The 25,899-nt window shown below is 40.5% G+C and overlaps 1 protein-coding gene across 13 annotated transcripts in view; it reads left to right on the top strand.

The window, feature by feature from the left end:
- The window catches only part of IKZF1 (IKAROS family zinc finger 1), a 69,719-nt gene that overhangs the window by 29,288 nt on the left and 14,532 nt on the right, over window positions 1-25,899 (top strand). For 7 of the 13 annotated variants that reach the window (XM_071804431.1, XM_071804430.1, XM_071804428.1 and 4 more), the window contains exons 4-6: window positions 17,668-17,727; window positions 19,795-20,055; window positions 25,672-25,839. In XM_071804431.1, the coding sequence (XP_071660532.1) occupies window positions 17,668-17,727; window positions 19,795-20,055; window positions 25,672-25,839 (489 nt within the window). The remainder of the gene's footprint in view (window positions 1-17,667; window positions 17,728-19,794; window positions 20,056-25,671; window positions 25,840-25,899) is intronic. The other 6 variants (XM_071804433.1, XM_065832094.2, XM_071804435.1 and 3 more) reach the window with 2 other exon arrangements.

Genomic DNA, 25,899 nt, shown 5'->3' with positions numbered 1-25,899 from the left:
GTGTGGAGCTACAACAACTTATCTAGAAGTCAAATGGGAACTTGGCTTTTCTGGGGAGGGGTAGAGCTTCCTGCCCATTTGTCCACATAATGGCAAGGAGAAATAAAAATGAGAAATGATAATTGTGCTAGCAAAACACTTCAGTGGCTTTGGAGTCCAACGCATGTAAAAAACGAGGAAGGAATAATGGTAATGAGGCATTACCGCTGTTGTAGCAACACATTTGTCTAATCTTACCATCACATTGTTAGTAAATCCTAGTAAAATTGGTATCTTACCATGGGCTTATTGTGGTGCTAAGTGATATTTTTTTGCTCCTTGCAAAACAGAGTACAGAAGTCTGATATTGTTTCTTCTGTAGTTACACATTAACGAGTCTGTATGTTCCTACATGGTGTAACCATTGCTAATAAGCTCTTTTCTGTGTGCCATGGAAAAGACTGATTTATACAATGCATGATTTAGCTCTTGTTGTTAAGGAGACAAGGCAAAAATATTTCTCATGTCTAAAACTTTTTGTAATTCATTTCTTCTCTTTAATACTCCCCTTGAAGTTAGAAATGGCAATGTATTTTCCAGCCAACAGGAGCCATTTATTCCATTTATTCTCTTTTACATGTGTAAAAGAGAATACACACGGATGTATGTACATACAAAGATATGTCTGTCAGCACACATACAATTATATGCCTGTAAAGTTAAATTCCTCTGTGTGCATATCTGTGTAAAAAACTAAAAAAACGAACATGTATGTACAAGAAGATTTATCTTGAAAGCTGAACTTTTAATTCTTCTTAAGCGGAAAAGAAAAGACCTATCAAACATATTCTCTGCAAAACAAACACACCATAAAAATATTTCTTTTCAAACCTAAAAGAGGAAAAGGTTAGTTCCTGCTAATTTGTCTGTATCCTTATAAGAAACCTAAGTGGAAATTCCATTTGGGAAGTGGGGAGCAGCTGAGGAAGACCCAGTTGTACCCATTGTGGCTTTTGTAGTCTGTGTAGATCTGCTAGGCTGAGGTATCTGTGAAGGCAGTCAGGGTCATGGTGCTAAAAGGGCCACCAGGGAGTTCATGAAGAAAAGGGGAACTGGGGAAAGGAGAGAGAGACATGCACCCCTTCCTGATCCTTCCCACTGCTGTTCCTTGCTCAAAGAGATGCCTCGGGGAGGCTCTCCTGCCCACTGCTGCTGGCTCAGCAGTGAAGGTGTACATGAGCTCTTGAGATCCTCCTCTGTAGTTCATAGGTGCTATTCCTTCCTGCTTTCAGATGGTTTATTCACTTTATTTCTTACAGTGTTATTCAGGCAAGGTCTGTAATGTAGAGTGAGAGGTACACTGATGAAATGTTTTTTTTTCTAGAGGATGCTTTTACAGTCCTATACCAAATTTAGGATTGCACAGTGAAATTTTTTAGGGGACATCTGTTGTTCCTCATGGCAGAGGGATAGATGGCTGACATATTGAAATAATCTAACGGAAAATGTAGATATAGTATCTTGTATCTCTCATTTGAGATACAACTTTCCACTAAACCTAACTCGATAACTTTCTTGGAGATGTTTCAGTAGCTAACTGAGCTAATGAATACAAAAGTATAATTAAAAGAACCGCTGTAACAGGTGTAGTGATGAACCCTTCTGCTCTTCAATCCTGGAAAGCGACAGTGATATTAATGGAATCTCTTTATGCATGTCTCAGGGAGCTACAGCTGAGTGCTAGTTGAGCAAAATGCAGTCCTTGGCTTTCCTGTGTGAGTACTGGTGTTTGCTGTGCAATGGTGGGGTTTTTTTTCACCCCTCTGTTTTACCCTCAGTGACACAGAGCACAAATAGTTATATTAGTTATATTAGTTGCATACTTCCTGAGAACACAGTGATCCACACATTCAGGGCTGCAGGTTGTGTTTTTCACATTCAGGCATAGGATGGGAGTTCATCAGATAGTGATGGGGAGCTCTAGCAAATAGCACATTTGCATCAGCAGAAACACATTTCACAAGACTTGCTGGGAAGGTTTGCCACAGCATGCCATGGTCCTGCACTACTAACAGCCGCTGCACATTCATTCGATAAAAAAGATGACAACAGAAAATGAAACTTTTAATGTTCTCTTCTGCGAACACTTGAGAAGCACGTTACCCCAAAGACGTGAGCCTGTGGCTCACATCAGCTTCACTGGGACTTCATGGTGCCTTTGAGATAAAGGAATTTGGTGCTGTGGATGAGCCATGCTTCGTTTGTCCTGGTGGCAAGGAGAGCTCTCGGCTCTGATGTAAGTGACCATCCTATGTCTAACAGTTTCCAAGAGTTCAGAGGATACTGGGATTACTTGAATTTGAGTGTCTTATGTACTCTGAAATATGTAGCCAGCACAATTTCATCTTTTTGCGTTAGACAAAGCAGAAGCAACTTTCTTTGAGATGCTCTCCTCCAAATGAACAAAGCATGATTTGTAAGTCCCATAGTTTTGTCTCTGGTTGGTGACCAGCTTACCAGGTAAAGGTTAATTTTCTGAAGAGCAACTTGGTGCACACTTGCTACAGCCTCTGACAAACTTGTCTGAATGTGACCTGTTTCAGCCTGTAGAACCCTATAGCCCAAACTGTATTTTCAGATGTGTATGTTCCTAGGTGGTGGAGTTAGTAGGATTTCATTTGCTTTCTTGATCTCATGCTGTACTCCACAGTGCAGCACAGACATCAGAGTTTACCTTAGTTAGTAAGAAATAGCAACTTCTGTAGAGTTGCTTTGCATTTTAATGGGAAATATTTTTCACTCTTTCCATTAGCCTCACTCTTAGCCCAGTCACACGGTCTAAGTGTTAGTATGAAATTTGGGTCCATTATGAACCCTGGATTGAGTAGTACTGATGCACTCCCTGGCTTGGTAGCAACAAGGAGTTGCAGCTTCGTAGTTCATGGGAAAAGAGAAGGTTTCCTAATGTGTAATAGCACACTAGGACACACATTTAGGTGTGTCTATGCTTAGAATACTTTGTGTTTGATAAAAAAATGCAACACAATGTCTGTTCCTTTGCAATATTTGAAAAGTGCTTTGAACATAAACTGGGCTTTAAAAAGTGACAAAAGGATTCCTCTAAGTAAAAGGCACTTGAACTGTCTAGGACACGAGACTAGGAGCAGAGAGGAAGTTTGACAGAAACTTTGACTGCTAGACACTTTCAAATATTCCATAAATGCTGAGAGGGCAGGAAATGCCAATGCTGATAGTCTGAACAGATCATCAGCCCTTAATGGGAGACCAAGTTTTGGTCACTCTCTGAATGCCTGGTGCCAGTTTTCACATCACAAACCTTCTTGTTACAGATAACTGTTTGTCTTCTGTCCATATTATTTCCTGCTGTTTACGTAAGACTGGGAAGGGATTGAATTAAGCTTTGGGTGTTTCTACTGCAGTTTCTCTCCAAACACTTTGTTGTTTTATCTATGAATTTGTGTTGTGGCACAGGATTCCTGGAAAAGGAACAGAGCCCCATTGCTCTAGACGCTGCACAAACACCGACAGCATGTCCCAAAGAGCTTACAATCTAATTAAGGACATATATACATGATGGATTAATTAAGCCCTGCAATTCCTAGCTGGAGTAAGTGTGAGGCAAGGCATAACAGGCTGTAATTGATTGTGATGTGGAATCTAAACCACGAACAACATTCGGGAGACCAGAGAGCAAATTTGTTTTTTTAATAGCTGCAGCAAAATAGTCTTGTGTGTTCTTCTAGAGGGCAGTGGGATTGGTTTGGTTCAAAGTACTCAGCTTTCTTTTAAACAATGTGTCTCTTTAGCTTGAAAAGTGGGATTGAAAAATATAAACCAGGTAAACATAAATAAATGAAGGATTTGGTGAAGGTACATGAGGCAACAAAATAAATATTGGCAGTAAATTATTAGATCATTTTGACAATGAAGAAATAATTTATTTTGTAACTTCTAATTTGTCTAGATCTTAGCACAGAGGAGCAATTCACTGTATCACTTGGAATTTTGTAAAAAGGGAAGGGCTGTTTTCCAGCTGCATGCTTGATTTGTACAGGCAGAAGTCCCAGGTCATGCCAATGCAATGAGTGAAATTACAGCCTGGTGCCACCATGACAGAGCAGTGAGTGAGGCTGGTCCTGGAGGGTGGGCAGCTGAGGATAAAGTTGGGATATAAGTCCAGATTTCAAGACGTCAAACCCATACTCTTGTCCAGGTTTTTCTTTTTGCTGAGATGTTTCTGAAAATCTTTTGCATTACAAAATTATATATATACTCTAGCAATTTGTTGTTGAAGTGAGATTTTACACCTCATAACCAAACATGTACGAGAAGCACTACAAAGCTGATGGCGATGACACAGTTTTCAGTATTTAGTCATTTCCTACAAAAAAGGTACAGGCTGAACCCCTCTCATTTCCTTTCTCAGACCACTGATAACTTCTGCCATGCTGGCTGCAGTGTGGCGGGAAATTAAAACCCGGTTTGGATATTTTAAACAGCTTATGCGCTTTTTTTTTTGCTTTTTTTTTTCCCTTGTGGTAGTTGTCTTTGGGATTTTTACAGCTCTCTTGGAACAAAGTGGTAGCATGGGAAAAGGTCAGCTGAGGAAAAAATATTATTCCTTTCCTATTTCTTTATCATTAGTTTGATGAAGGAAAAAAACTACTTTTTGACCTTAAGAAATCTCAGATAAAGGAGAGCTGGCTGAGCACTCCAAGCACTTGTTATCCAATATTTTACAGATGCAACTGAGGTTTATTAAGCTGGACAATAATTCTACCTTTGTATAATTCTGTAGTACACATCACAGATTATGGGTAGTATTTTCACAAATACCTAAGTGATGCAGCCTCTTGAGCTACAACTGCTGTCTACCCGGCAGTTCCTTGTCACCTTCTGTGGGATACATGCCAGGAGAATGACCAGTGTATGGCCAGATTTCTACCTCACGTGTTAGGACACTTGAGAGGCAGGTGCCAAGATGCAGGAATCACTCTAGACAGCAACATTGCTTTTGAGTTTCCCCATTAAAAAAAAAAAAAAAAAAAAAAGTCTTGTACCCACCCCTTAAAAAAGAATTGAAAATAATAGAAAAAAATTGGAGATAGGGAAGTATGGGCACATGATGAATTAAGTGTCTTTCCCATGCCCACACAGGAAGCTTGTGGCAAAGCTAGGAATTAAACCTTGATTTCCTCAGTCTGCATTCAGTGACCTGTCCTTCTTTGAGGCCATAAAGTTTTGTTTGTTATCAAATTCTCTATACGCTGAAGCAGAAAACTACTGCTTGTGAGGAAGCCAATAATTGAAAGATAATTACTATTTTTAATCATGAGAAACTGAGAATAGTTCTGGACTAAGTTTTGCCTATTTCTGTTACTATTGAGTGTTCTCTTTTTTCCAAGTTTACATCAGCGGAAAAATCCCCTTGTGGTATCGCTCCTTACCAAGCAAACTCCTCGTTCCTTTCCTTATGGCTAGGACTGCAGTAGAGACCAATGCTTAGCTCTGTCCTGGTTTAACAGTAAGTAACATTATGACAGGCTTGACAGGAAAATTACCATCTTTCTGCCTCTTTTGCTTTGTATTTCTCACCCAAAATCAAATACAAAAACTGTGTCCATTTGCTGTGGACAACACCCATAGCTAAGTTCTCTCTTACCATACTCATTTGACTTGACATAGCATTGTTTCTTGAACAGCTGCATGACTGGTTTTTGTATTTGCAAATGCTGAACTAAATAAAGAGGGGCTTCACTGAAGTTAAAACCAGACCAGAACTAGCAAAGCCAGAAGAAAGAAGGTCAAGATCCTCAAACCCTAAGTATGCACCAGCCCTTCTCTGTAGTAGGGAGGACATGATAAGCTAGGCAAAACCTTCACAAGTCATAGTCCCTCTCACATACACGTACGTGGGTATTACACAGCTTGGTCACCTTGCCACCCCTAGAAAAATAATGCAGTGTATAAACTATGCCACTGTGAAATAGAGGTGCTGGTGCTTCATCTGTAGGGAAGTGGAATAGCAGCCAGAGCTGCAGGATGGGACATGCAGTGCAGATCTCCACCAGTCCCAACATCTCAGGGACTGTTGCTCTTTGCAAGATGGAGCTGCAAATTCCTTCCTAGGCAGGTAAAGTCATCTCTCCTCTGTCTGACACATTACAAAATACATTAACTTTAGCTGAAGAACTAAACACTGATCGAGTGGCCTTGAAGATATTTCCCAATTCACAGATAAATGCTAGGAAAAATAACTGACCCTGTTGATATTCTCTGTGCCAGAGTGTTTCAAAGAAAGTGAAGCCTCAGTAATACCCATTTCTTATCACCTCCTGACAGCCTTCTTTGTGGAGGAATAACCACAAATGGGTTTGAAGAAGCTCTTCTAACAGGGTAGCTTTCCTGCAGTGATGAACAAATAATTATACCACAGTACACCTTTGTGTAACACTCCTGTCTTCATTTACATGTGGGATTTCACCACTATCTTCCTGAGAAGCTACAAAATTCAGTTAGATAAAGACTATTAGCATTGTGATATTTATAGAGAGTCATTTCTCAAGTTTTTACTTTCTACTCAGCCTTTTATCAGACAAATTCTTGATGAAAAGTCCTTGAGAAATGGGAGAGTATAAAAAGCTGGGTCCTACTCTGTTCTTAAAGAGGTTCATGTTCTGCTTTGTGTCTCTTTTACCTGCAAATGGAGAAGAGAAAATTCTTCATGTGAATTACAAACACTTTCTGCTGCTCTGGCCAAGTTTCATTCTGAACGAGCGGGACAGAATGGTGCGTGATCTCTGTGGAAGGACTTCCTAAGTTGTCTGCTCCATCCGCTGTCAGACGAGCAGGTTTGCCCAGTTAGGCAATCCCTACTCTGCCTTAGCCAATTTCCTTCTATACCCTTCCATCACTCTGTCCTTCCTGGCTGCCTTCAGCACATAAAGCTATTGCCTAATCAAGATTTCTTGCCCTGAGGAGAGGCATTTTGAGGCCTTTTCTTAATGTTCAATTTCCTTCTTTTCTTTCTGAGAGCGATTTTAGGAGTCCCTCCTCTTGATTGTTCCGAAGAGAAGTGGGGGGGGGGGGGCGCAGCTGGTTCAGGTTTGGTGCAGTCTGACTGCACACAGAGCACCATAGTTTGGTAACTGTCTTAAAGAAGTGTGAAAGGAAAACACACATCAAGTGGGTGAAAGTCAGAGTGAAATAGTAATCTAGAAGATTTTTGCAGAGGCAGAAAAGGCTAAAGCTATGTATATATATATATATATGTATGTATGTGTGTATATATATATATATTTTTTTTTTTTGTGCTAAGCCACGAAGTATAATTCCTGGTCTGTGCTTCCCTTTCTGTCACTTCTCCATAATTCTTAGCATTTCGGTTGGGCTGCTGTCTTTTGGCTGCTTCCTCTTTTCCTGCTTTCCTATATTTCATTATTTGCCCTTCTTCCTCTTCAAGTGCCTTTACAACAGAGTGAGGAGGATGTGGAAACCCAGTTACAGTATGACACACAAACTGCAGTGTCAAAACTACAGCTCTTTGGTTTCACCTCTGGCACTGCACAGAAGCAGGTCATGGTGGAGAGGCAGGAGTAGGAGCTGAGGGAAAGAAGGGAGAGATTTGTAAATAAGGAGGATAAATGACAGGTCCCAAGGTTTCCAGCTCAGGAACTTGAGATAATGGCTTGCCACATAGTTTAAGATAATCCCAAATTGAATCATCACTGTGTCCTTGAATGCAAAGGAGAGATGGCAGTCTAAGGGTCTCCCACAATACTTCTGCTGCAAAGAAGATATAGCCCTGACATGTTTCTGAATTTGCCTCTAGAGATATGAAAGCTGAACAGACCTCCAGGTCTCTATGGTGCACATCTCATAGCATTGTCCTTTCAAACAAACAAACAAAAACCTCAAAGGAAAAATTATTCTTAGTGCCCATGTCTGTGTATGAAGTAAACCTTTGGAAGATGTCGTGGATGAAAATGAGGAGTTGCTGTATCTTTCTTAAGATATGAGGCAGCTGGAAGACTCACTCCCATGGACTTTGCTCTAACTACTTTGTAGGGCACCTATTAATTAGAGGTGCGCTTCCCTTCCTCTCTCGTTTGTTTGTTTTTGTCTGGGTTCTCCTAGAAACCTTTCAGCTTGGTTGATTTAGATTTACATTATAACAACTGGTGTAGGACTTGCTCCAAACTTCTAGACCATGACAGATGCTAGGGAGATAAACAACTCTGGATTGGGAGGAAATGGGTAATATGTCCAGACTGCTCAGTGTGTTTGTGGAAGGAGTTAGAGGAACAGTAGATAGAGGTTTCCTGTTAAGCTGGACAAGGGGGAAGCTGTGATGTTTCTCAGCTATGGCTGCGATTGGACCCAAGTTCAACAGCATTCTCAGTGTGGGTTTTCTGTTTCTCCACCCACCATGAGAATCTCAGGTTGTCTTAAAAATCTGAATACCACTGAAAGTGAAGGAGATTTAAGCTCCGAAATAATTTAAATACTTCAAAGTTGACCTCCACTGCCACACAGTTGCTTGCAGCCCATGGGATGCTGCAACGGATCAAGGGTTTGATAGTCTCTCTCTCCTGTGGACTGGCAAGCAATGCCTGAACAAACTCTGAGCTTTGAATTCAGAATATGCCAATACACATCCTTTTTGTTAACTACTTCTCCACTGATCAACTTACAGACTATGACAAACAGAGTTTGTAAGGAGCTAGTAAATGCCTGGGCGAATGTGTATGCTAAGCAGAGGGTGGTCCTGATTTTCAGAGGTAACTGGACACCCAGAATTCAGATATGGAGCTTGAGATAGCAGTCTCATTTCTCTGTGACCAATGTTTTCCAAGCTAACCTGTTTTCTCATAATCTATTTTCATTAGTGTCTGAAGTTGGAGAAACCCAAAACATTAGTTGTTTTTGTAAAAATCTTTTCTTGATGGAAAAATGTTAAAAAATTGGTAAGCATATTAAAATGAGTGGAAGAGTTTAAAGAAATTCGAGCAGTATTTGAATGCTGGTTAAACCATCTTAGATATTCTCTTCTATACCTCACCCAGAAACGAAGACCTTGCTGGAAGAATTTCTGTGGTCTGTGTTATGCAGGTTTCTCCTGTTCATAATACTTGTTTTGGGGCTACTAATTATGATTTAGTCTAGAATGGTGCTGTTGGAGACCATTTAATTCAACAACTATTATTTTGAAAGCCTTTTTCCCCTGGAGTTCTGCCAGCAATATTGGCTTGGATGTTTTGTTGATCTATCCGCATTAAGAAAACCGTTGCATTTTGATGAAAGATAGTGATACTCAGCATGGTGATTGTGACTGTTTGAAGATAGTGATCTTGACTGTGTTTCCAGTGAGTTTCAAATGTTGGATTACTTGTTCAAGAGAGTGGTAAAATAATTTTAAAATGCCCTTTTACATTCACCAGACTTAAGCACTGCTGAGGATTTGCTCAGAGTGTGAGGAAGCTGTGCCAGAGTGGATTGCTATAGTGGCTTTTCTCCTCTGAGTGCATAATACTTGCTCCAAGAACTCAGCTAAACCTCAGCTTGGAGTTCCCTTCTGCAGCATAGTTCCTTTCTGATTTTGAAGACAGCCTTCAGGACAGGAATAGGGACTCCTAAATTCAGTAGTTTTAAATCACAGCTGAGATGTGTTTGCAGAGCAGAGCTAGGAAGTTCAGCTAAGATGCTGTTTCTGAGGTAATGTCTTTTACATACGGATAATTCTTTAGCCTGAACTTCTGTCCTGTTTTTCAGCACATCTTTCTGAGAAACTGTGCGTTTTTTAAATAATCTCTCCTTTTTGAGTAAACTGTTGCAGAAAGCTAGTGGAATCTAGAGTTTTTTCTTAGTATTATGTTCAAGGACCCAAAGAAAAAGTATACAACTTTGCAATTGTTGGATGCCTCAAAGAAGAGGAATCAACCTCAGGGATGACTTATAGCACTAATAATGACTAAGCTTGGATTTTGTTCTGGGAAAGAAAGAAGGGCTTGTTTTTTCTGAGGTAAAAGCAAGGAAACAACAGGCATGAAAAATGGCCAAGGAAATGAGGAAAGACAAGTAGTATTTTTAAAATGTGGGCTGAACTGAGGTTGCAAACTTCCAGAATGATCCAGATCTCTGAGTGTTTGAGAGCGTCCCAGCATCATTTGGGGTTTCTTGCCATTTCAGTACTGAGGACTGATTGCCTGAGGGGGATCCAGGTCCCTGTAGCAAAGCATTGGCTGCAATACACAGTGAGAAAGAACTAAATTTGTCCTGGCAATTTTCTTGTCACAAGCTATCTGGTATGTTCACATTCAGACAATTTCTTTAGGATTTGTGTAGAACAATTTATGCCTCTTTTCCAGAAGATGTAGATTAGGATGTCCTTTCACTTGACTGTTGAGGACACTGTAATCAGGTAAATAGCAGTTTACATTGCAAAACCTTCTGGCAATATTTCTACAACCCAAAAAGAAAAAACATTGATAGCCTTGGATGGATACTTCTAGAAAAAATAACTGACCACTGAGGATTAACAGATCTAGAATAGGTTACACCAGGGTTACCTTTGTTGCAAAGTCCTGAGAGAGACCATCTACTTTATCACTCATGAAATGATGATGACATTTGATTTATTATACTTTAGTCTAAAATAAACTCTCAGTATCCCTGGGGGTTTTTTTGTTTGTTGTTTTTTTGGTTTTCAGTTTTGGGTTGGTGGGTTTGTTTGTTTGTTGTTTATTTATTTAGTTGGTTGGTTTTGGTTTGAGTTTGTTTTTTTTTTCCCTATCCAGTGAGGGAGAAGCAGAGGACCTTGCTTGCCAATTTGTTTTCTGAGTAGGCAGGATGATAAAATTGTCATAAAATATTTCCTCTCCAGTGCTGAAACGACTGAGTTCCTGGGTTCCTCTTAATTTCATGCTCCGACCTCTTCTTGAAAGAGCAGGCTGACAGTGCACAGGTTTGGCACAGCACCCATAGGCACCTCCCCAGACCTAAACACAGCTGCTTGGTCTAATTTTAGATCTACTGACCCTTTGACAGCTGGGGAGCTATGGTCATTTGTGCAAAATAGCTCTCCAGACATCATCACAGTAGCTAAAACGTCCCTGGTTAAAGTCCCTGTGTCCATGTCGCTGACAGTGAACGCATGGCACATTAAATGTCCACACGGGTGGACTTGTGAGAGCCTGATCCTGAACCAGGGTTGTTCTTTGCCATGCCAGGGACAAATTTAAAGATGTGTGAGCAGCTCACTGAGCTGGAGCATGAAAAGGGGAAGGTTTACAAGGGTTAACTTTGCATTCAGGGCAAGGCAAATTTAGGTGCTCTGAAGCAATACACAGAACAGTTCTTGTCCCTGCCTGTCCTTCTGCACCCTCACACACCACACTGGCTTTACAGAGAGCCTAGGAGCTATGTCATCCCCTTCCCACCACACTTCATTGCTCCCAAGGGATAGCTTTCTTCTGCAGCCTAACAACTGCAATTTTCAGCTGGTACAGGTCTGTTCAATACCCTCTGTACATGTTTAGATTTCACAAAGTTTTCTTTTTGGTCAAGTTAGCTTAAAATTCCCCTTCTAGCTATAGTTCATATCATTTGTGTGTAACTGATCACCTTAAGTGTGTAGCTGTGCTGCATTCATATTTCTGCATTTGCTAAGCCCTTTACTTTGCCTAGGGATCCTCACAGTAACCCCTGAGTTTGCAGCAGGGTAAGGACAACTTCCAGCCATGACAGAATGGCTTCATGCAAGAACCTGCCTGTCTCTCCCATCTTGGTAACCTTGTTAAATCTCCCTTGGTAATTCTTTGGTAACCCTGTTAAATCTCAACATAGTTGCTCCTCTTCTCCAAAACACTAACCTTTGCAGGTTCACACTCTTTTGCACATTCTCCTAGGCTGCCATTAGCTAGAATTCTGTTGCTTCAATTGAGAACAGGTCAACACCCATGAATTTCACCAAAGCACACTTTGTAGAAGGATTAGAGAAGAAGGATGCCTTGTAAATGTTAGATTATTGTAAGTCTGAGGCTCTGCTTCCCTTGGGTAAGTGTTGCTGTGTGGGTAAAGGTATAAGCCACAATGTTTGTGCCTATAACCTTTCTGGAGAACACAGCTTCACAGGTGTCAGACTTGGCACATTAACACATGTATCTGCACAGATGTTCTTGTGTGAGACAGGAATGTTTCAATATATTATAGAGGTTTTACCTCACTATTGTGTATTGTTACTTGAGGTTACTTTGCTTTTTAAAATATTCTTGCTAAATGCCCTTTTGCTACTTCTTCATCATTTAATGCCCATATTAAAAAAATCTGATGGAAGCAGAAGAGACCAAGGCATTGAGGATGAGAAGTTCTATTCTCGCTGTCATTTGTCAGCAAACCCTTCCCTCCAGTTGGAAAATCTTCCCATCTTACTTCTCAAAACAGAAAAGTATCAGTAAAGTCTGTTACTGGCAAGCCTGCAGCAGTTCCCTTAGCTTGTCCATCATGCAGACAGTAAAATATGCCCTTTGTATAGAGGAAACATGGGTTACACATACATGTGGAACTTAAGAAATAAGTTTAGCATGGTTTTTCTTGATAATGCCCTTTCTCTTGCCTTTCAAACTTTGTTTTTCTGGTAATTCAGATGACGAACATCACGCAGCCAGGTAGTTAACAGTCCATTGAAAAAACAACTTGAATCCAGTATGAGGTGTACCAGCAAGTTGCACAACAAAGACAATAAATATGAATTAGATCAGCCCCGTGGCTTGGTTACAGATGGTTTCCTGCTGAAACACAAAATCAAAAAGATACATGAAAAGCACCTAGCTTCAAGGATGCAAGTAGGTTTCAGGGGAATTACTTAAATCTGTCTTTAACCTGTCCATCTTTACTAATGCATTAGAGCAGGGGTGTCAAACACATTTTCACTGGGGGCCACATCAGCCTCGCTGTTGCTTTCAAATGGATGAATGTAATTTTAGGGCTGTATAAATGTAGGAGTAGATACATTTATGCAGTCTTGAAATTACATTTGGCACTTTGAAGGCAATGGAGAGGTTGATGTGGCCCCCAGTGAAAATGAGTTTGACACCCCTGCATGGGAAGATTCCCATAGGTACCTAACGGGACGTTACTGGGAATCTGCACCATGGAACAAGAGGCTTTTTGCACCTAGAGAGGACATACTTTGGTGGTTGTATTCTTCACTTGTTTGCATTCCCTGTGGTTTGATCTCATTGCAGCCCCCAGAAAACCACACTGATAGGTTTTGCAATGCAGTGAGCACCCATCCCTGCTCTTTGCTACCAAAGCTGAGCCGTGTGTGCCAGCAGGCATGGGCGCCAGCACCTCCCCATACAGAGCTGAGTGGTGGGAGGAACTGTCAGTCGTCGGCCATGAGATGGGTGGAGCTCCTTACAGCGCTTGTCCCATGGGAGATAGCTTATCTGGGGACGCCTGAGTTTCTGGAATAATATATATTTGATCAAAAGCCAAAATTAGAGTAGGGAAGAAATTGGCTGCCAAGGGCTGATTGGCACTTGGAGTCAAAGGAGGGGCAGCATGGACCCCGCAGGGAGGATCTCCTTATCCGTCTGCACCAGTCTGCTCTACCTGCAGGTGTGCCCCGGCGGTTCCTGCTACTACTCTTCTGTTATTTTCGTTTCACTTTAAAAAGCCAGCTGAGAGCCTCTCATTAAGAAGCCTTCATTTTTGTCTGTTGCCCTCTCTTAGCCATGTTGCAGCCTGTGGTAAAGACTTGGGCTCTTTTGAGAAAAACGATGAGGTGCCAGCACCACGTTGCTGTGCTGCCTTGCCAGCCTCAGGCCATGTGAGTGGTCTCTGTCCTGTCACACAGTGAGTGCTGGGTCCTGTTTAACAGAAGCCCTACCTAACAGCCTGTGCAACGTGGGCTGCATACATCCCCTTTTATTTATTGATGTGTTTCCTTTTGTCTATAGCAATTGAATTGCATTGTAGGTTCTGACTTTTTAGGCAATTCTTATCTGCCTCTAATTTTCAGCATTTTACACATGTAGACACCACAAATGCTTGATTAACTGGGCAATGCAGGGCTATGTGTAGAAAGGAGAGGGCAAAACAGTCATTATTATGAGCACTTGGATGGATCCACTTTTTCTATAGCTAACTAACTGGTTAGTTTGAATCAGTCCCACCTATGTTGTGTTGTGTCTTCTGAATTTTACTGAAGAAGGGTTGAGGCCATTGCATAACTAATTATGGTTGCTCTGCCCAGACTTTTTGTTGGTCTTTCTTACATCTACATGATTCTTCCTGTAACTTCAGAAGTTCATAAGGGAAAGATTCTATTAATGGAAGAATAATTTAGTTTCAAGAATTGAATTTTGTTGTTGTCAAGCCTAGTCAGGGAATACTGACTCCTTAAATATTCTGTCGACAAACAACTTGCTTGTGTGACTTACATATCTGAGAATGACATCCTCCATCCTCAGTGCTCTTGTATGGTAAGAACAGAGATAATGCCATAATAAATGACCATGACGTAAAAAGGGGGAAGGTTTGGATTTCAGGCCATAGCCAAGTGCTAGAATTCAGTGCACTGTAACAAAATAGAATAGCTGTTATGTTTTATATCAGAAATAACAGGTGGTATCACTGGCAATATTCTGTTTTCTAGTTTTTGCACCTATGTAAACAGCAAGTGATCCTGGCTGGTTTTGTTGACACATATTGAGGTAAATTTTTTTGCCTGATAGGCTCTTTTCATCTTATTCTGCTTTTTTAGCAACATTTTCTATATGTTAGAAAGGGTGATGCTGAAGGTTTTCTCCTCCTCACCCTAACAGTGCTAAGCCACCTCTCAAATCAGCCAGGTGTTGTTGCAGATTCATCTGTCTGCTGCTTGAATAGTTATGGTGTCTTCATGAAAATCTCTTGTTGGAGTTAAAAGCTACCACTTTAACAACAACTAACATCAACAAAATACTTCTGACTTGTCTTGGAATAACAAATGAGCCATTCAAACAAAAAAAAATACATACATTTAAATTGCTTGAAACAACTCAAAGAGAGGTCTTTGCTGTTGGCTACAAAGTACAAGCAAGACATCACACACACCAAAAATCAGATTATTGTGGTTATTTTCAAATAAAGGTTAAAGGCTAACTTCTTAAAGGCAGGTGTATGACACAAGATGCAGCTAAGTACCTACTGGGATAAAAGTACTAAAGATGCTCAAATCCCCTTAAAAATCAAGGGGAGTTGAGGAACTCCATTGTTAAAATGCCCCCAGAAGCTATAGTGTGATTTATCTTTTTCTGTTACTCTCTAAATTCTTTTGATAGCCAGGTCTTATGCTTTTTTCTTCTTCCAAAATTCCACTGGAGAAGAATATGACTTTGGAGGTGAATGCCTCCTTCCAAATGGGATTTTGGCCCAGGTACTTAAACCTGCACCAGTGCCAAAATTTCACAAAACTGAAAAGATTTTACATCTGGAAGGGAGTCCCATAGCTATAAGAGAAGGTAAATTGGCAATGGACTGAAAAGAAAATACTCATTCTTCATATGCCTTTTTTTCTAGCTGCCTATTACTCTGTCCTTTAACAGCCACCCTCCATGTCCTGTTTCCCAGGAGCTGTTTGGTTTCTCCTTTCTCCCCACTACCAACCCTTTCACTGGTTGCAAAATGCCTCCCTTGCTTACATTGCTTAACTGTTGCCGGGGAAATGTGACTCTGTCTCCTCACTCTCCGTCCTCCCTTCTTGACTGTCGCAGCCTGAGTCTCGTGCTAAGCCAGCTACACCACCCTTCAGTGATAAATCACATCATCAACCCTTATCCCTTTGACATGTCATTTTTTTTCCAAAACTTGCATTAGCCACCTTTAACCATAGGATACAGAACAGTCGTCGTAACATAAATTTAAAATGCTCTTTAGAAAATCCTCAGTGAAACTCCCAGTAAACATCAGAGAGCACAAGAAGCCCACACAGTGCCCTGTTTTGGGGTATATTTTCCGCACTAGGGATATGTAAAAAGGGAGAGGGGCAGAGCTGTCAGTTCAGTGACACCGGTGCACCACCCACTCCTTGCACAAAAATAAGGGCTTGGATTAAATTCCCCTGAATTGCGCTAATGTGTACAAAGAGTAAAATACAGAGCCTTTTAAGGTCATCTCCAACCAAACTGAAGTAAACTAATTAATGAGTAATAATTTAATGGTGTTAGAACAGCCAATGAGAAATTATTATCATAAATTATTTTAGAGCTAATTAATGTCTGCATGTATGTACACATAGAGATGGATGTGCACAGAAATCATTTCTACAAAGACTGTATCAAGTATCTGTTTAAGAAACTTGTGCAAATACTGAGCGTGTTCTTGATCAGTATATCTGAAAAGCCTGATTCTGAGGTATTTGTTCCATCATTAGTGCCCCAAGGGCGGGGGGAGGAACAAACAAACAAACAAACAAAAAACCCTATAGCCTGCTTTCTCATTTCTCATTCAGATTTAATAAAAATCCTTAGTATTTGTACTGGACTGATTTCTCTCTCCTGTTTTGTCTCCTACATCATGGAGCTTTTTTCACTGGTTTTCATTTGGAAAACAGATTTGCAAAAAGCACTAAGTTTGAACATGAAGAGATTTTGTTTGTTAATTAGACCCATCAAATCTCCATGAGGATCCAGGGCAAGGTGGGCAGCCTCACTGCCCATCAGCTCTCACTGGCAAAGGGAGCTCAGCACCTGAACTGAGCCCCTGCCATGGGCTGCGCTGCCGAATGGATGCGCTTGTGAGGGCATCCTGGGTGCTCAACTGCATCTGCGTGGGGACAGTCATTGAGCAACACAGCTACGACAGGCCAGGGGCACAGCTATGGAGAGCTGTAGTGACAACTGACTAGATCGATATCCCTATCATTGCTTATGTCGAGTAATTAACTCCATCACTACTTGTATCAGTGTGCCTCGTGGTATGTTAATTTGCACTTGGCTGCTTGTCACATGCAGGGTATAGTGTGTTTGTGCAGCTTCTTTTGTGTAGATATGTTGTGAGGACAAGCCTTAGAAATACAAACAATATACATAATATACACAATAACGTATACATAAAATTGAATTCCCTCTTCTTCCATTGCATAAGACTAGCAGGCCTGAGAAGAAAACAACACAATTTCATTTTTCACAACTGCAGTGACTGGAAACAAGGGTGTATGAAGAAGAGATCTCTGGTACACAAAGAGAACACGTTGGCAAAAAAAATAATGCTGAGAGGAAGCTTGCACTTGTAGGGGCCCACAGTTTCCCTGGGTTAGGTGCTCTACTTCCCCTGACCCTTTCAAGACATTTTGGCAAAAGTTCCTCTTGACTCTAGCAGGAGTTAATCTGCAAGCAAGGGGAATACCCAAGAGAGGTTATGCCTTTAGAAAACATGACAAAACTTGTTGGATGCTTTGGAAGAAAAGGGCATTTTTGCAAATGCGAATTGTTCTGGGCAGGTCAGGATTCCCCTGCCAGCTGTTCTGCTGCTGTTCCTGCTTCATCCTAAACTGCTTGTGTTGCTTCTGTGATAACAGTTCTGTCTTTCTACTACTTCTCTTATAGCAATAATGCCACCTTCTTTTACGTTTACTGCTAGCAGTACCACAAACCAGCATCCTGTTTGCCTTCTTTATTACAGCTGCATACGGGGCAGACGGCTTTAGGGACTTTCATGCAATAATTCCCAAATCTTTTTCCCGTAAGTATACTGCAAACTCAGCTCACTACAGAGCATTTCCATCTAGTTCCTAATTTCATTATTTTTGTTTGTGTCATTTCACTTCTCAGCAATGTATATTTGTCTGCATATGCTGCCATAGGGATAAGTAGTCTGATCTTTTTGCTTTGCTCATTTGTATTTTGTTTTACTTAACATAAAGCCTACTTCAAAATTAATTAAAAAAAAAATAAATAAAGCCTTCTCCAAATCCCTGACAGGCAACTGTTTTGTAAAAATGTTTACATTCAAATTATAATTTTTTTTATTATAATTAAGAGGAAAAAAAAGTAGTGTGTGAATTATGGAAAATCTGACATATACTTAAGCCAAATAGTTCTGTTGCTTCCATTTGCCTTGGTAAAAACAGCAGAGTGGGGTTGTAGTCCACTAAATTTGCAGAATGATGTAGATTACTTCTGTTCAGCCAGTCATGCCACCTTTGTATATCACTGTTTGCTCATTGATCATTATTCTTTCCATATCTCTAAATTATTCCCCTTTTTAGGGCATGCATTTTAAAGAAAATAATTATATTTATGATGTGCACTCATTCTGTCTTGCATATGATTTCCATTAAAAATGTGACATTTGAAAAATCATTAAAATGCCTAGATTGGTAGACTTTATAAAAGATGTCCTGTCAAGAACTGTTCAGAAATGTGAACACCTTTACACTCAACATGTTTCCCAGTAAGATTTTGAGTCAGATATTCTTGCCAGTCACATCCATGAGTCCTCCTGGAACATCTGGGAGGTTTCAGGGTGTAGCAGAGCAGTTTGTCAAACCTTTCGACTTCAAATGAATGTAAAATTCTTTAATCTCTTGAGGTAATTATTGCTGATAGCTTAATTATGTCATTGTTACACCATCACTTATGAATAAGGCTACCATGAAACTGCTGTTCCACAAAAGGAAAAGACCTGGTCTTTATTGGGTGAAACAGACCCCTTTTGTACACAGCTAACCACTAAAGAAAAATGCTTTCTTTTTGGGGGTGGAATGAAGCGTAATGAAGAACTGTTTTTTTTCATCAAAATAATCAGGTTAGAAAAGAGAGAAATAACTGTAAAGATGGTTTATTCTACACAAAATGTCATACAGTCCTGTGGAAAGAAGAGGAATGAATACTGGTACTAGCTGATCTGAATCTTGGCCCTTTTCCGCAACATTTAGGTTTGCTATGTTCATATCAGATCAAATTTACCAGCCTACATTTTATCACATGTATTGAGGCTATGCTAAATTTATACCTGAATTCTTCTTCTAGCTGCACGCGATTGTCACCTCTGGGGTTATAATACAAAGGACTTATCCAATCAAATCAAAATGGTTCTCCCACCCACCTTCGTTTATTTGACTGTTTTTTAATAATAGCTCATGACTGTAGACTTCCTCTCCTCTTACTCAGTGATCCTAATCCTGCTGTCCTAAAAACACAATTATCACTCATAATTTCCTGTAATGATAGTTCTTGCCCTTAAATTCTTTCTTCTGTTCTTCCCCACTATGATTGCTTTATCAATATGTGTACTCTTTGCTTTCCCATTGTCCTTGCTTACCCTAAAGAACTGCAAACCAAATATTTGGATTCACTACAACCCTCAGGATCTTCCTGCCAATTGGAGAATGTTGTCTTTTCCGTTCATTTTCATCCATTGTCTTTGATGAGTTACTTTCACAATTGCTTTGGACAAAACCATGTGAAGTCGATTCATTTTAAGTTTCATTCCAATTAACCTGAACTGTCAAAATGAACATTACAAATGCAAAAATCTCAAAGTGACCTAGGAACAGACTTGTAATGTTGTTTGGGTTTCCAGCTCCCTGGATGCTTTGCATTTGTGTTACTAATATTCACTGTTCATTGCTCCATGTGTTACAAATGCATTGCGTTGCCCATAGAAATGTAGTCATGTTTGTAGCCTTTGTTACTTAGGTATATTGTACATGCTGTTTAGAAGTTATCTCCTTTGATGTGATTGTTTCTTTGCCACCGTATTTATTCCCTAACAAAACTGAGTGGCATCCTGTATTGTTTTTTTCAGCTGGTAATATTAAAATAGAGACTCAGAGTGATGAAGAGAATGGGCGTGCCTGTGAAATGAATGGGGAAGAATGTGCGGAGGATTTACGAATGCTTGATACCTCGGGAGAAAAAATGAATGGCTCACACAATGGCCCAGGCAGCAAGGCTATGTCAGGAGTTGGAGGCATTCGACTTCCTAACGGAAAGCTAAAATGTGATATCTGTGGGATAATTTGCATCGGTCCCAATGTGCTCATGGTTCACAAACGAAGCCACACTGGTAAGGCCTGACATAGTTTTTCCTTTAGCTGGCAACAATTGGCCACATATTAGGAACTGAGATTTATTTTCTGTATCATGCACATGTTCCCTCTTGTAAGATAATGCAGCATCAGTGAGCATTTGGAACTTGGTTATTTTGTTATGCCATTTCAGACAGCAGAGGAACTTAAATTTCTTCTCAGTGGAAGTCCATCTATTGTGCTAGAAATTGTGCAGTTTGCTTTGAAGCTACATGTTGGTTTTGTGTTTTTTTTTTTTAAAGTAAAGAAATCTTGTTTAATTTCTGAGAAATTTCTAAGAATTCCTGAAGAAAAACCCATATGTGACTAACCCTGAAATCAACCAAATTCTAATGTTTTCAACAATGCAACAAAGCTTGTTATAGATCAATGATTATTGAAAGTGATTGGTAAAATAAATGTTAATGGAATTGTACTGGCAGTCTTAGTAAAAAAAGGGGTTGATTTTATGTCAAATGTTTCATGAAGTAAAAACAAGTACTGTCACTGGTCGAATTTGGACTAAAGGGTTTCCACTGGGACACTAAAAGGGTCATGTAAAGATGTGCTCCATAGGGATAGCTTTTCATTGTACAGTGCTGTGTATCCTCTTGCCCCAATTTTCTAATTGTAAATAGTCTCAAAGAGTGCAAAAAATGAAGAGGCTGAAACAAATGAAGAAGTAAAGACCAGGGTGAGTCATACCTTACCTGCTATAAGCTGTTTAAAAATTAGGCTTCCAATCTAAACTCTGTGGTCATCCATAGTCAAAGGACAAGAACTGAACTGTACTGTTGTGCTACATAAGTTACTTTGAAAATAAGTAAATAAAGTGTTGGGCATTTTTGCATAAATATTCAAATGAGAGATGATTATTAAATATTTTCAAGGTAAGAACGACCTGTCTGATGGTTAAATTCCACTGAAATAGTCATGCTAGTGAACACATAGACACTGTCTTCACCTGCCTCCCCCCAGTCACGCCTAAATGATTTCCCCAGGATTACTAAGGAGTGAGATTAGCAAAGCATTTTGAGAGTTTAATGGAGAGGATCCATGAAAACACCTCAGGTGTCATCCACCCCTCCCAGTGCTAATGTCTGTCGTTGTAACTGTGGCTGTTCAAGCCCTGGAAGGGTGCGATCTGCCAGTGTATGGTGGATTAGCCACGTCCAGAAGCAGTGCTGGGGATGTTAGCAATGGTGTTACATTGTCTATTCAATTCAATATGATCAATCCCTCTATTAGGGAAGAGCAGATAGTTACCTTTATTGGAAGAGTCACAACTTGTTCTCAGAATAGAGGCTGCAGCCTACATCCTAGGTATAATAACATGCTTGTTGATTGATATTTTTCCTTTCTTTTTTAATTTAATGTTACTGTGATCCTTTAAAAGTTGATAAAATGTATATGGAAAATGACTTGGACATGAGGCCTTTTAAACAGACCCATGGGCTTGGAGAGGATGCCATAGTAGCTAAAATAAAATATTGCAACTTAAAATGCATTTAGAACTAGAAGTCTTTGTACTTGCTTAAGGAGGCTGTCATTTCAACAGATGTATGCTGTTTCTGCTTCAGAGGAGCAGTTTTGGGTCCCTGAAGGTCAGAGGCAGGGTTTGCACCAGGGCTGAAAGGTCTGTGTGCCTGATTTAAGGGAGGCAGTGGGCAGAGCTGCTTTTGTTTCTAATGCACTGACTGGTACCCAGTGGGCTGAGTCTCTGGAGGACGAGCTGGGCCACCTGTTCCCTGTGTCGCTGCTTTGCCGGGCACAAATCTCCAGTTGCCCAAATACCCTACCTGGCAGAGGGGTTCATGTGCCTGCCAAGGGTGTCTGGGGCCCTGTCACACAAGGGCTGCCCCTCCAATACTTCTCCACCCTTTGCAGAGCCCTCCCCTTGCCAACTGGACCTTTTTTTTTAATCAGGGAATGTAGTTAAAACCAAAGGTGGAAGCACCCCACAAGCTGCACTTCGCTCAGCAGGACCTTCTTCTTTCACACTTCATAAAACTAAAGAGTGTAAAGTTGCACCCCTGACTCCTTCCATGGGAAGACGCTTTCCCTCCTGACTTGTCCTCAGCTCCTCTCCTGAGCAGCCTCTTCAGGTGAGCTCAGGTGGTTTTTCAGGGGCTGGCAAGGGAGTAGAGGCTCAGAGCTGGTAGTTTAAATTAAAGGGACATCATGGGGAAATGGTGGTGACTGCTTTTCCTTTCAGCTGTGCTGTGAAAATTAAAGTAGAAATGGGATATACTATTGCAGACATTTAACTGACTACACCAAAGCCCATTTCAATACATGCCTGGTGAAGGAATAAGACTTGCAAATGAATTACTTTGCTGCTAATTCATGTAAAACCTGCATATGCACTGAGGTTTCCTTAAATATTTGATAAGTGAACAAAACTCTAGCACACTAAAGTGCCAAATTAAAATGACTGTCTGACCTGATAAAAGGCATAATTACTTTTAATGAATACACCTGCCAAGTGCAGATATGCAGAGCAGCACCTGATATTTCTGCCCCCTCCTGTCTGCAAGCAGCCATACAGCACTGACTGCTACCTAGTGCCTTACCTGTTGCTCCTGTCTGCGGAGTGAATCCCACTTATAGATGCCCTACTCTTTTCAGTCTCCTTCTCCAAGGCTTTCAGTACACTGATTTTTCTCCAGTCCTGCTTGGTGTTGAGGAAAAAGGAGCTCTAGAAAGGAGAAACCCTCCTCTCCCGCCCTGCTCCCTGGTGCTGAGACCTCAGGGTATAGATTCAGGCTTTGCTTGCTCAGTGTGCATATATGTGTGTGCCTGTGTGCCTATGAATACATGTACATATATATGTATGTGTGCACAGGTATACGTATATATATCTCCTCCTTTAACATAAGTCATCAGTTAGTTCACTTTTGTCTTGTTATATTGTTTAAGAAATTAGAAAGATTTCAATTAAGATGACAGATATTCTTCACTGAATAAGTAGTCCAGGGCCCACCTTCCCACTAAGGCTTGCAAATCACCACAATGGTGGTTGATTCAATTCAGGGTCCCGTTGCAGTCTTTGCACCTGGGCCCATGTTCATCCATAGCTACACATCATGCAGTGAAACCAACACCGGATAGACATGCTATTCAGAACTGGCAAGAAAATAACACACAAAGCTGAGTGTTTAAACAAAAGATGCATTTTTTTCTTTCCATCCTGTCCCTTCCCCATTTTGGGGGGACAGCGCCACACCTAGTAACCTTCCATCAGTGACCACCTCCATCCTAGCGGGGCTGAGAGCTTTGCTGGGCTCACAAGATGTTTATTCCCCACCCCAGTAGTTTCAGCATGAATGACCAAGGGCCAGGCAAGCTACACATAGTTTGAGGGTATTTTGGTGCTTGTGTCGTTTCCCTAGAACAGCAACATGAGTGAAGGTTCTGTTATGTTTGATCCCACTGTAAGTTTTGTAGAAATATTTGTCATTCAGCAGTCTTGTTTGAAATGCTCCACCCATCTGTCTTCTCCACCCAGTGCAAAATTTCACCCTGTAATTGCGAGAGCTGTAGGCTGGAGATAAATTTCATTCTTACTTTGCTCTGCATTTCACTCCTGGAGTTCTTCTACAATCCTCATTTCCTCCTCTTCTACTCCTCTGAGTAAAAATAACAGAAATGAAGGCTAGGAAAGCTGTTTAATAAGAATCAACCATTTCTTCTGAATTTGTGTCCCCCATGAGAAACTGACTTCTTCATTACTGTTTCAGTCCATATCTGAAAAATACCTTCCACACTGAGTAACTGCCCCAAAGATTAAGAGGTAAAGCAGACAGACTCTTAATTGTTATTTTTTTCCCCTAACAACTATTGTGCATGGCTTATGAAGTACCTTGCAAAATACTGTCAGGCTAATGCTGGCTTTTTTTGTGGGCCACCCTAGGTGAACCACTTGCAGATATAGGTTAGACGAATACAGCTACTTGATGGATGAAGAAAGTGAGCTCATTTGGCTTGACAGGGACTATGCTGATCTGCTTGAAGCTATTTGACCAATGAAGATATCTTGCCATAAAGTAGATTCATTTTACTGATTGCTGAATGCTAAAGCTGTCAGCCTGATGGTCAAGTTTGCAGATTTTTAGGTTGGGACAGTGCTGCTGCCTAATTTTTTTTCAGCTGTTCTGCTACATTACACAAAAGTCAAAAATTATCTTGCTGCACACATAGGGACATATAGGCTGGTCCTAGATGTGCAAAATAATACATGATGCTTAAATGAGAGAGAAGAAAGAAATTGTTTAACCTGGTTTTTTTTCATATATATATTTAAACTTCAGCACTGAAATTTTAAGTTCAGTATTATTGTTATATAAAGAAAATGAAAATGAAGAGCAGTTCATCTCTGAGCTGTTGCTAATATTGCAGATGCATTGTAACTGCTATAGCAGATTACATTTATGCCTAAGAGAAATAGAATTCAGCAAATGAGTTTCAAAGTCTAGTTTGACTTATTTGAGGGCTACAGAGAGATGGGCATGCAGAAGCAGTTCCTGTTGATGGAGTACTTTCATGTCTAAATTTTCCTTTACGCCTATCTGATGGATAACGTAACGGATAACGTATCTGATGGATAATGTAATACTGGAAACATATTTTATTTCCCACTGAGTTATGAAAAGGCCTCATCTATCTTAAATCTTTAAAAAGCAACCAAACAAACAAAAAACCCAAACTAAGTGAATAAATGAGCGTATTGATTTTAAACAGCACTAAAAAGCAAACAGCCATATTAACATTTGCAAAGGCTAGTTGATTTGCTTCCTTGATAACAGGCACCAGCTTAGACAAATCAAGTCTGTGTCTCTTCAGGTTTTTCCCTGTGTCCCTCCGAACTGTAGCCCAGCAGGGCCCATTTGTGCAGCTCTTCTGTTCATACCTTACCTAGAGAAGGGCTGGGACTTTGGCGGGGAAGTACAGGGCTTCCTTTGCACTGTCTTAACTTACATGATTTTACTCTCTCTCTTTCTCTCTGTCTCTTTCCTGATTTGGCTGCTTAGGGACAGACAGGTAATGGAGAAGAAATTGAAAGGGAAAATACAGGGAAAATGTAAATGAAAAGAAGTTATTATAACTGTTATAATGAAGTGCCTTTCATTTAAATATAAGAATGTAACGCTGAAATGAACTTGTGATCCTGAAATGCATTTTTAATGAGTTTCCTTTTTATTTTGCTGCTTCAGTGGCATATTTTAAAGACCCTTTGAAAAAAGCCACATTAAAAACCCCACCAAATGCCACAACATGCAAAATTGGATATTGGTTTATTCCAAAACTGCTGATCAGGAAGAGTGGCTCTTCAACACAAAATGTTGCAGTCACTTTATTTAAATGAGTTTGAATTTGCATTGTGATGTGCCATTCTGATTTAGAAAAAAAAAATTAGATTTTCAGATCAAATTGACCCAGCCAGTGAAGCATTAAGAAACTGGCAGGTTTAGTCTGAAAGCCTCATGTTATATCAAACCTGCAGCCGGTGGAAGTCACAGAGCAGCAGTGAGAAAACAACTTTCTCACTGAAATCTTTCTCTTGTCACCGTGTAAGTTTTTTTTTGTTCTCACATATTTTCTCCTTCTCCCCATAGGAGAACGCCCTTTCCAGTGCAATCAGTGTGGAGCTTCCTTTACACAGAAGGGCAACCTTCTGCGCCACATAAAGTTGCACTCGGGTGAAAAGCCCTTCAAGTGCCACCTCTGTAACTACGCCTGCCGTCGCAGGGATGCCCTCACGGGACACCTGAGGACTCACTCGGGTAAGTGAAGGGGTGGGACTGTCCAGAGGTCGTCCTCACAGCATCCATTGAGGAGACGGG

The sequence above is a fragment of the Patagioenas fasciata genome, chromosome 2 (assembly GCF_037038585.1).
Source record: "Patagioenas fasciata isolate bPatFas1 chromosome 2, bPatFas1.hap1, whole genome shotgun sequence".
Classification (NCBI taxonomy): Eukaryota; Metazoa; Chordata; class Aves; order Columbiformes; family Columbidae; genus Patagioenas; species Patagioenas fasciata.
This window is presented reverse-complemented; position numbering and strand designations above follow the sequence as displayed.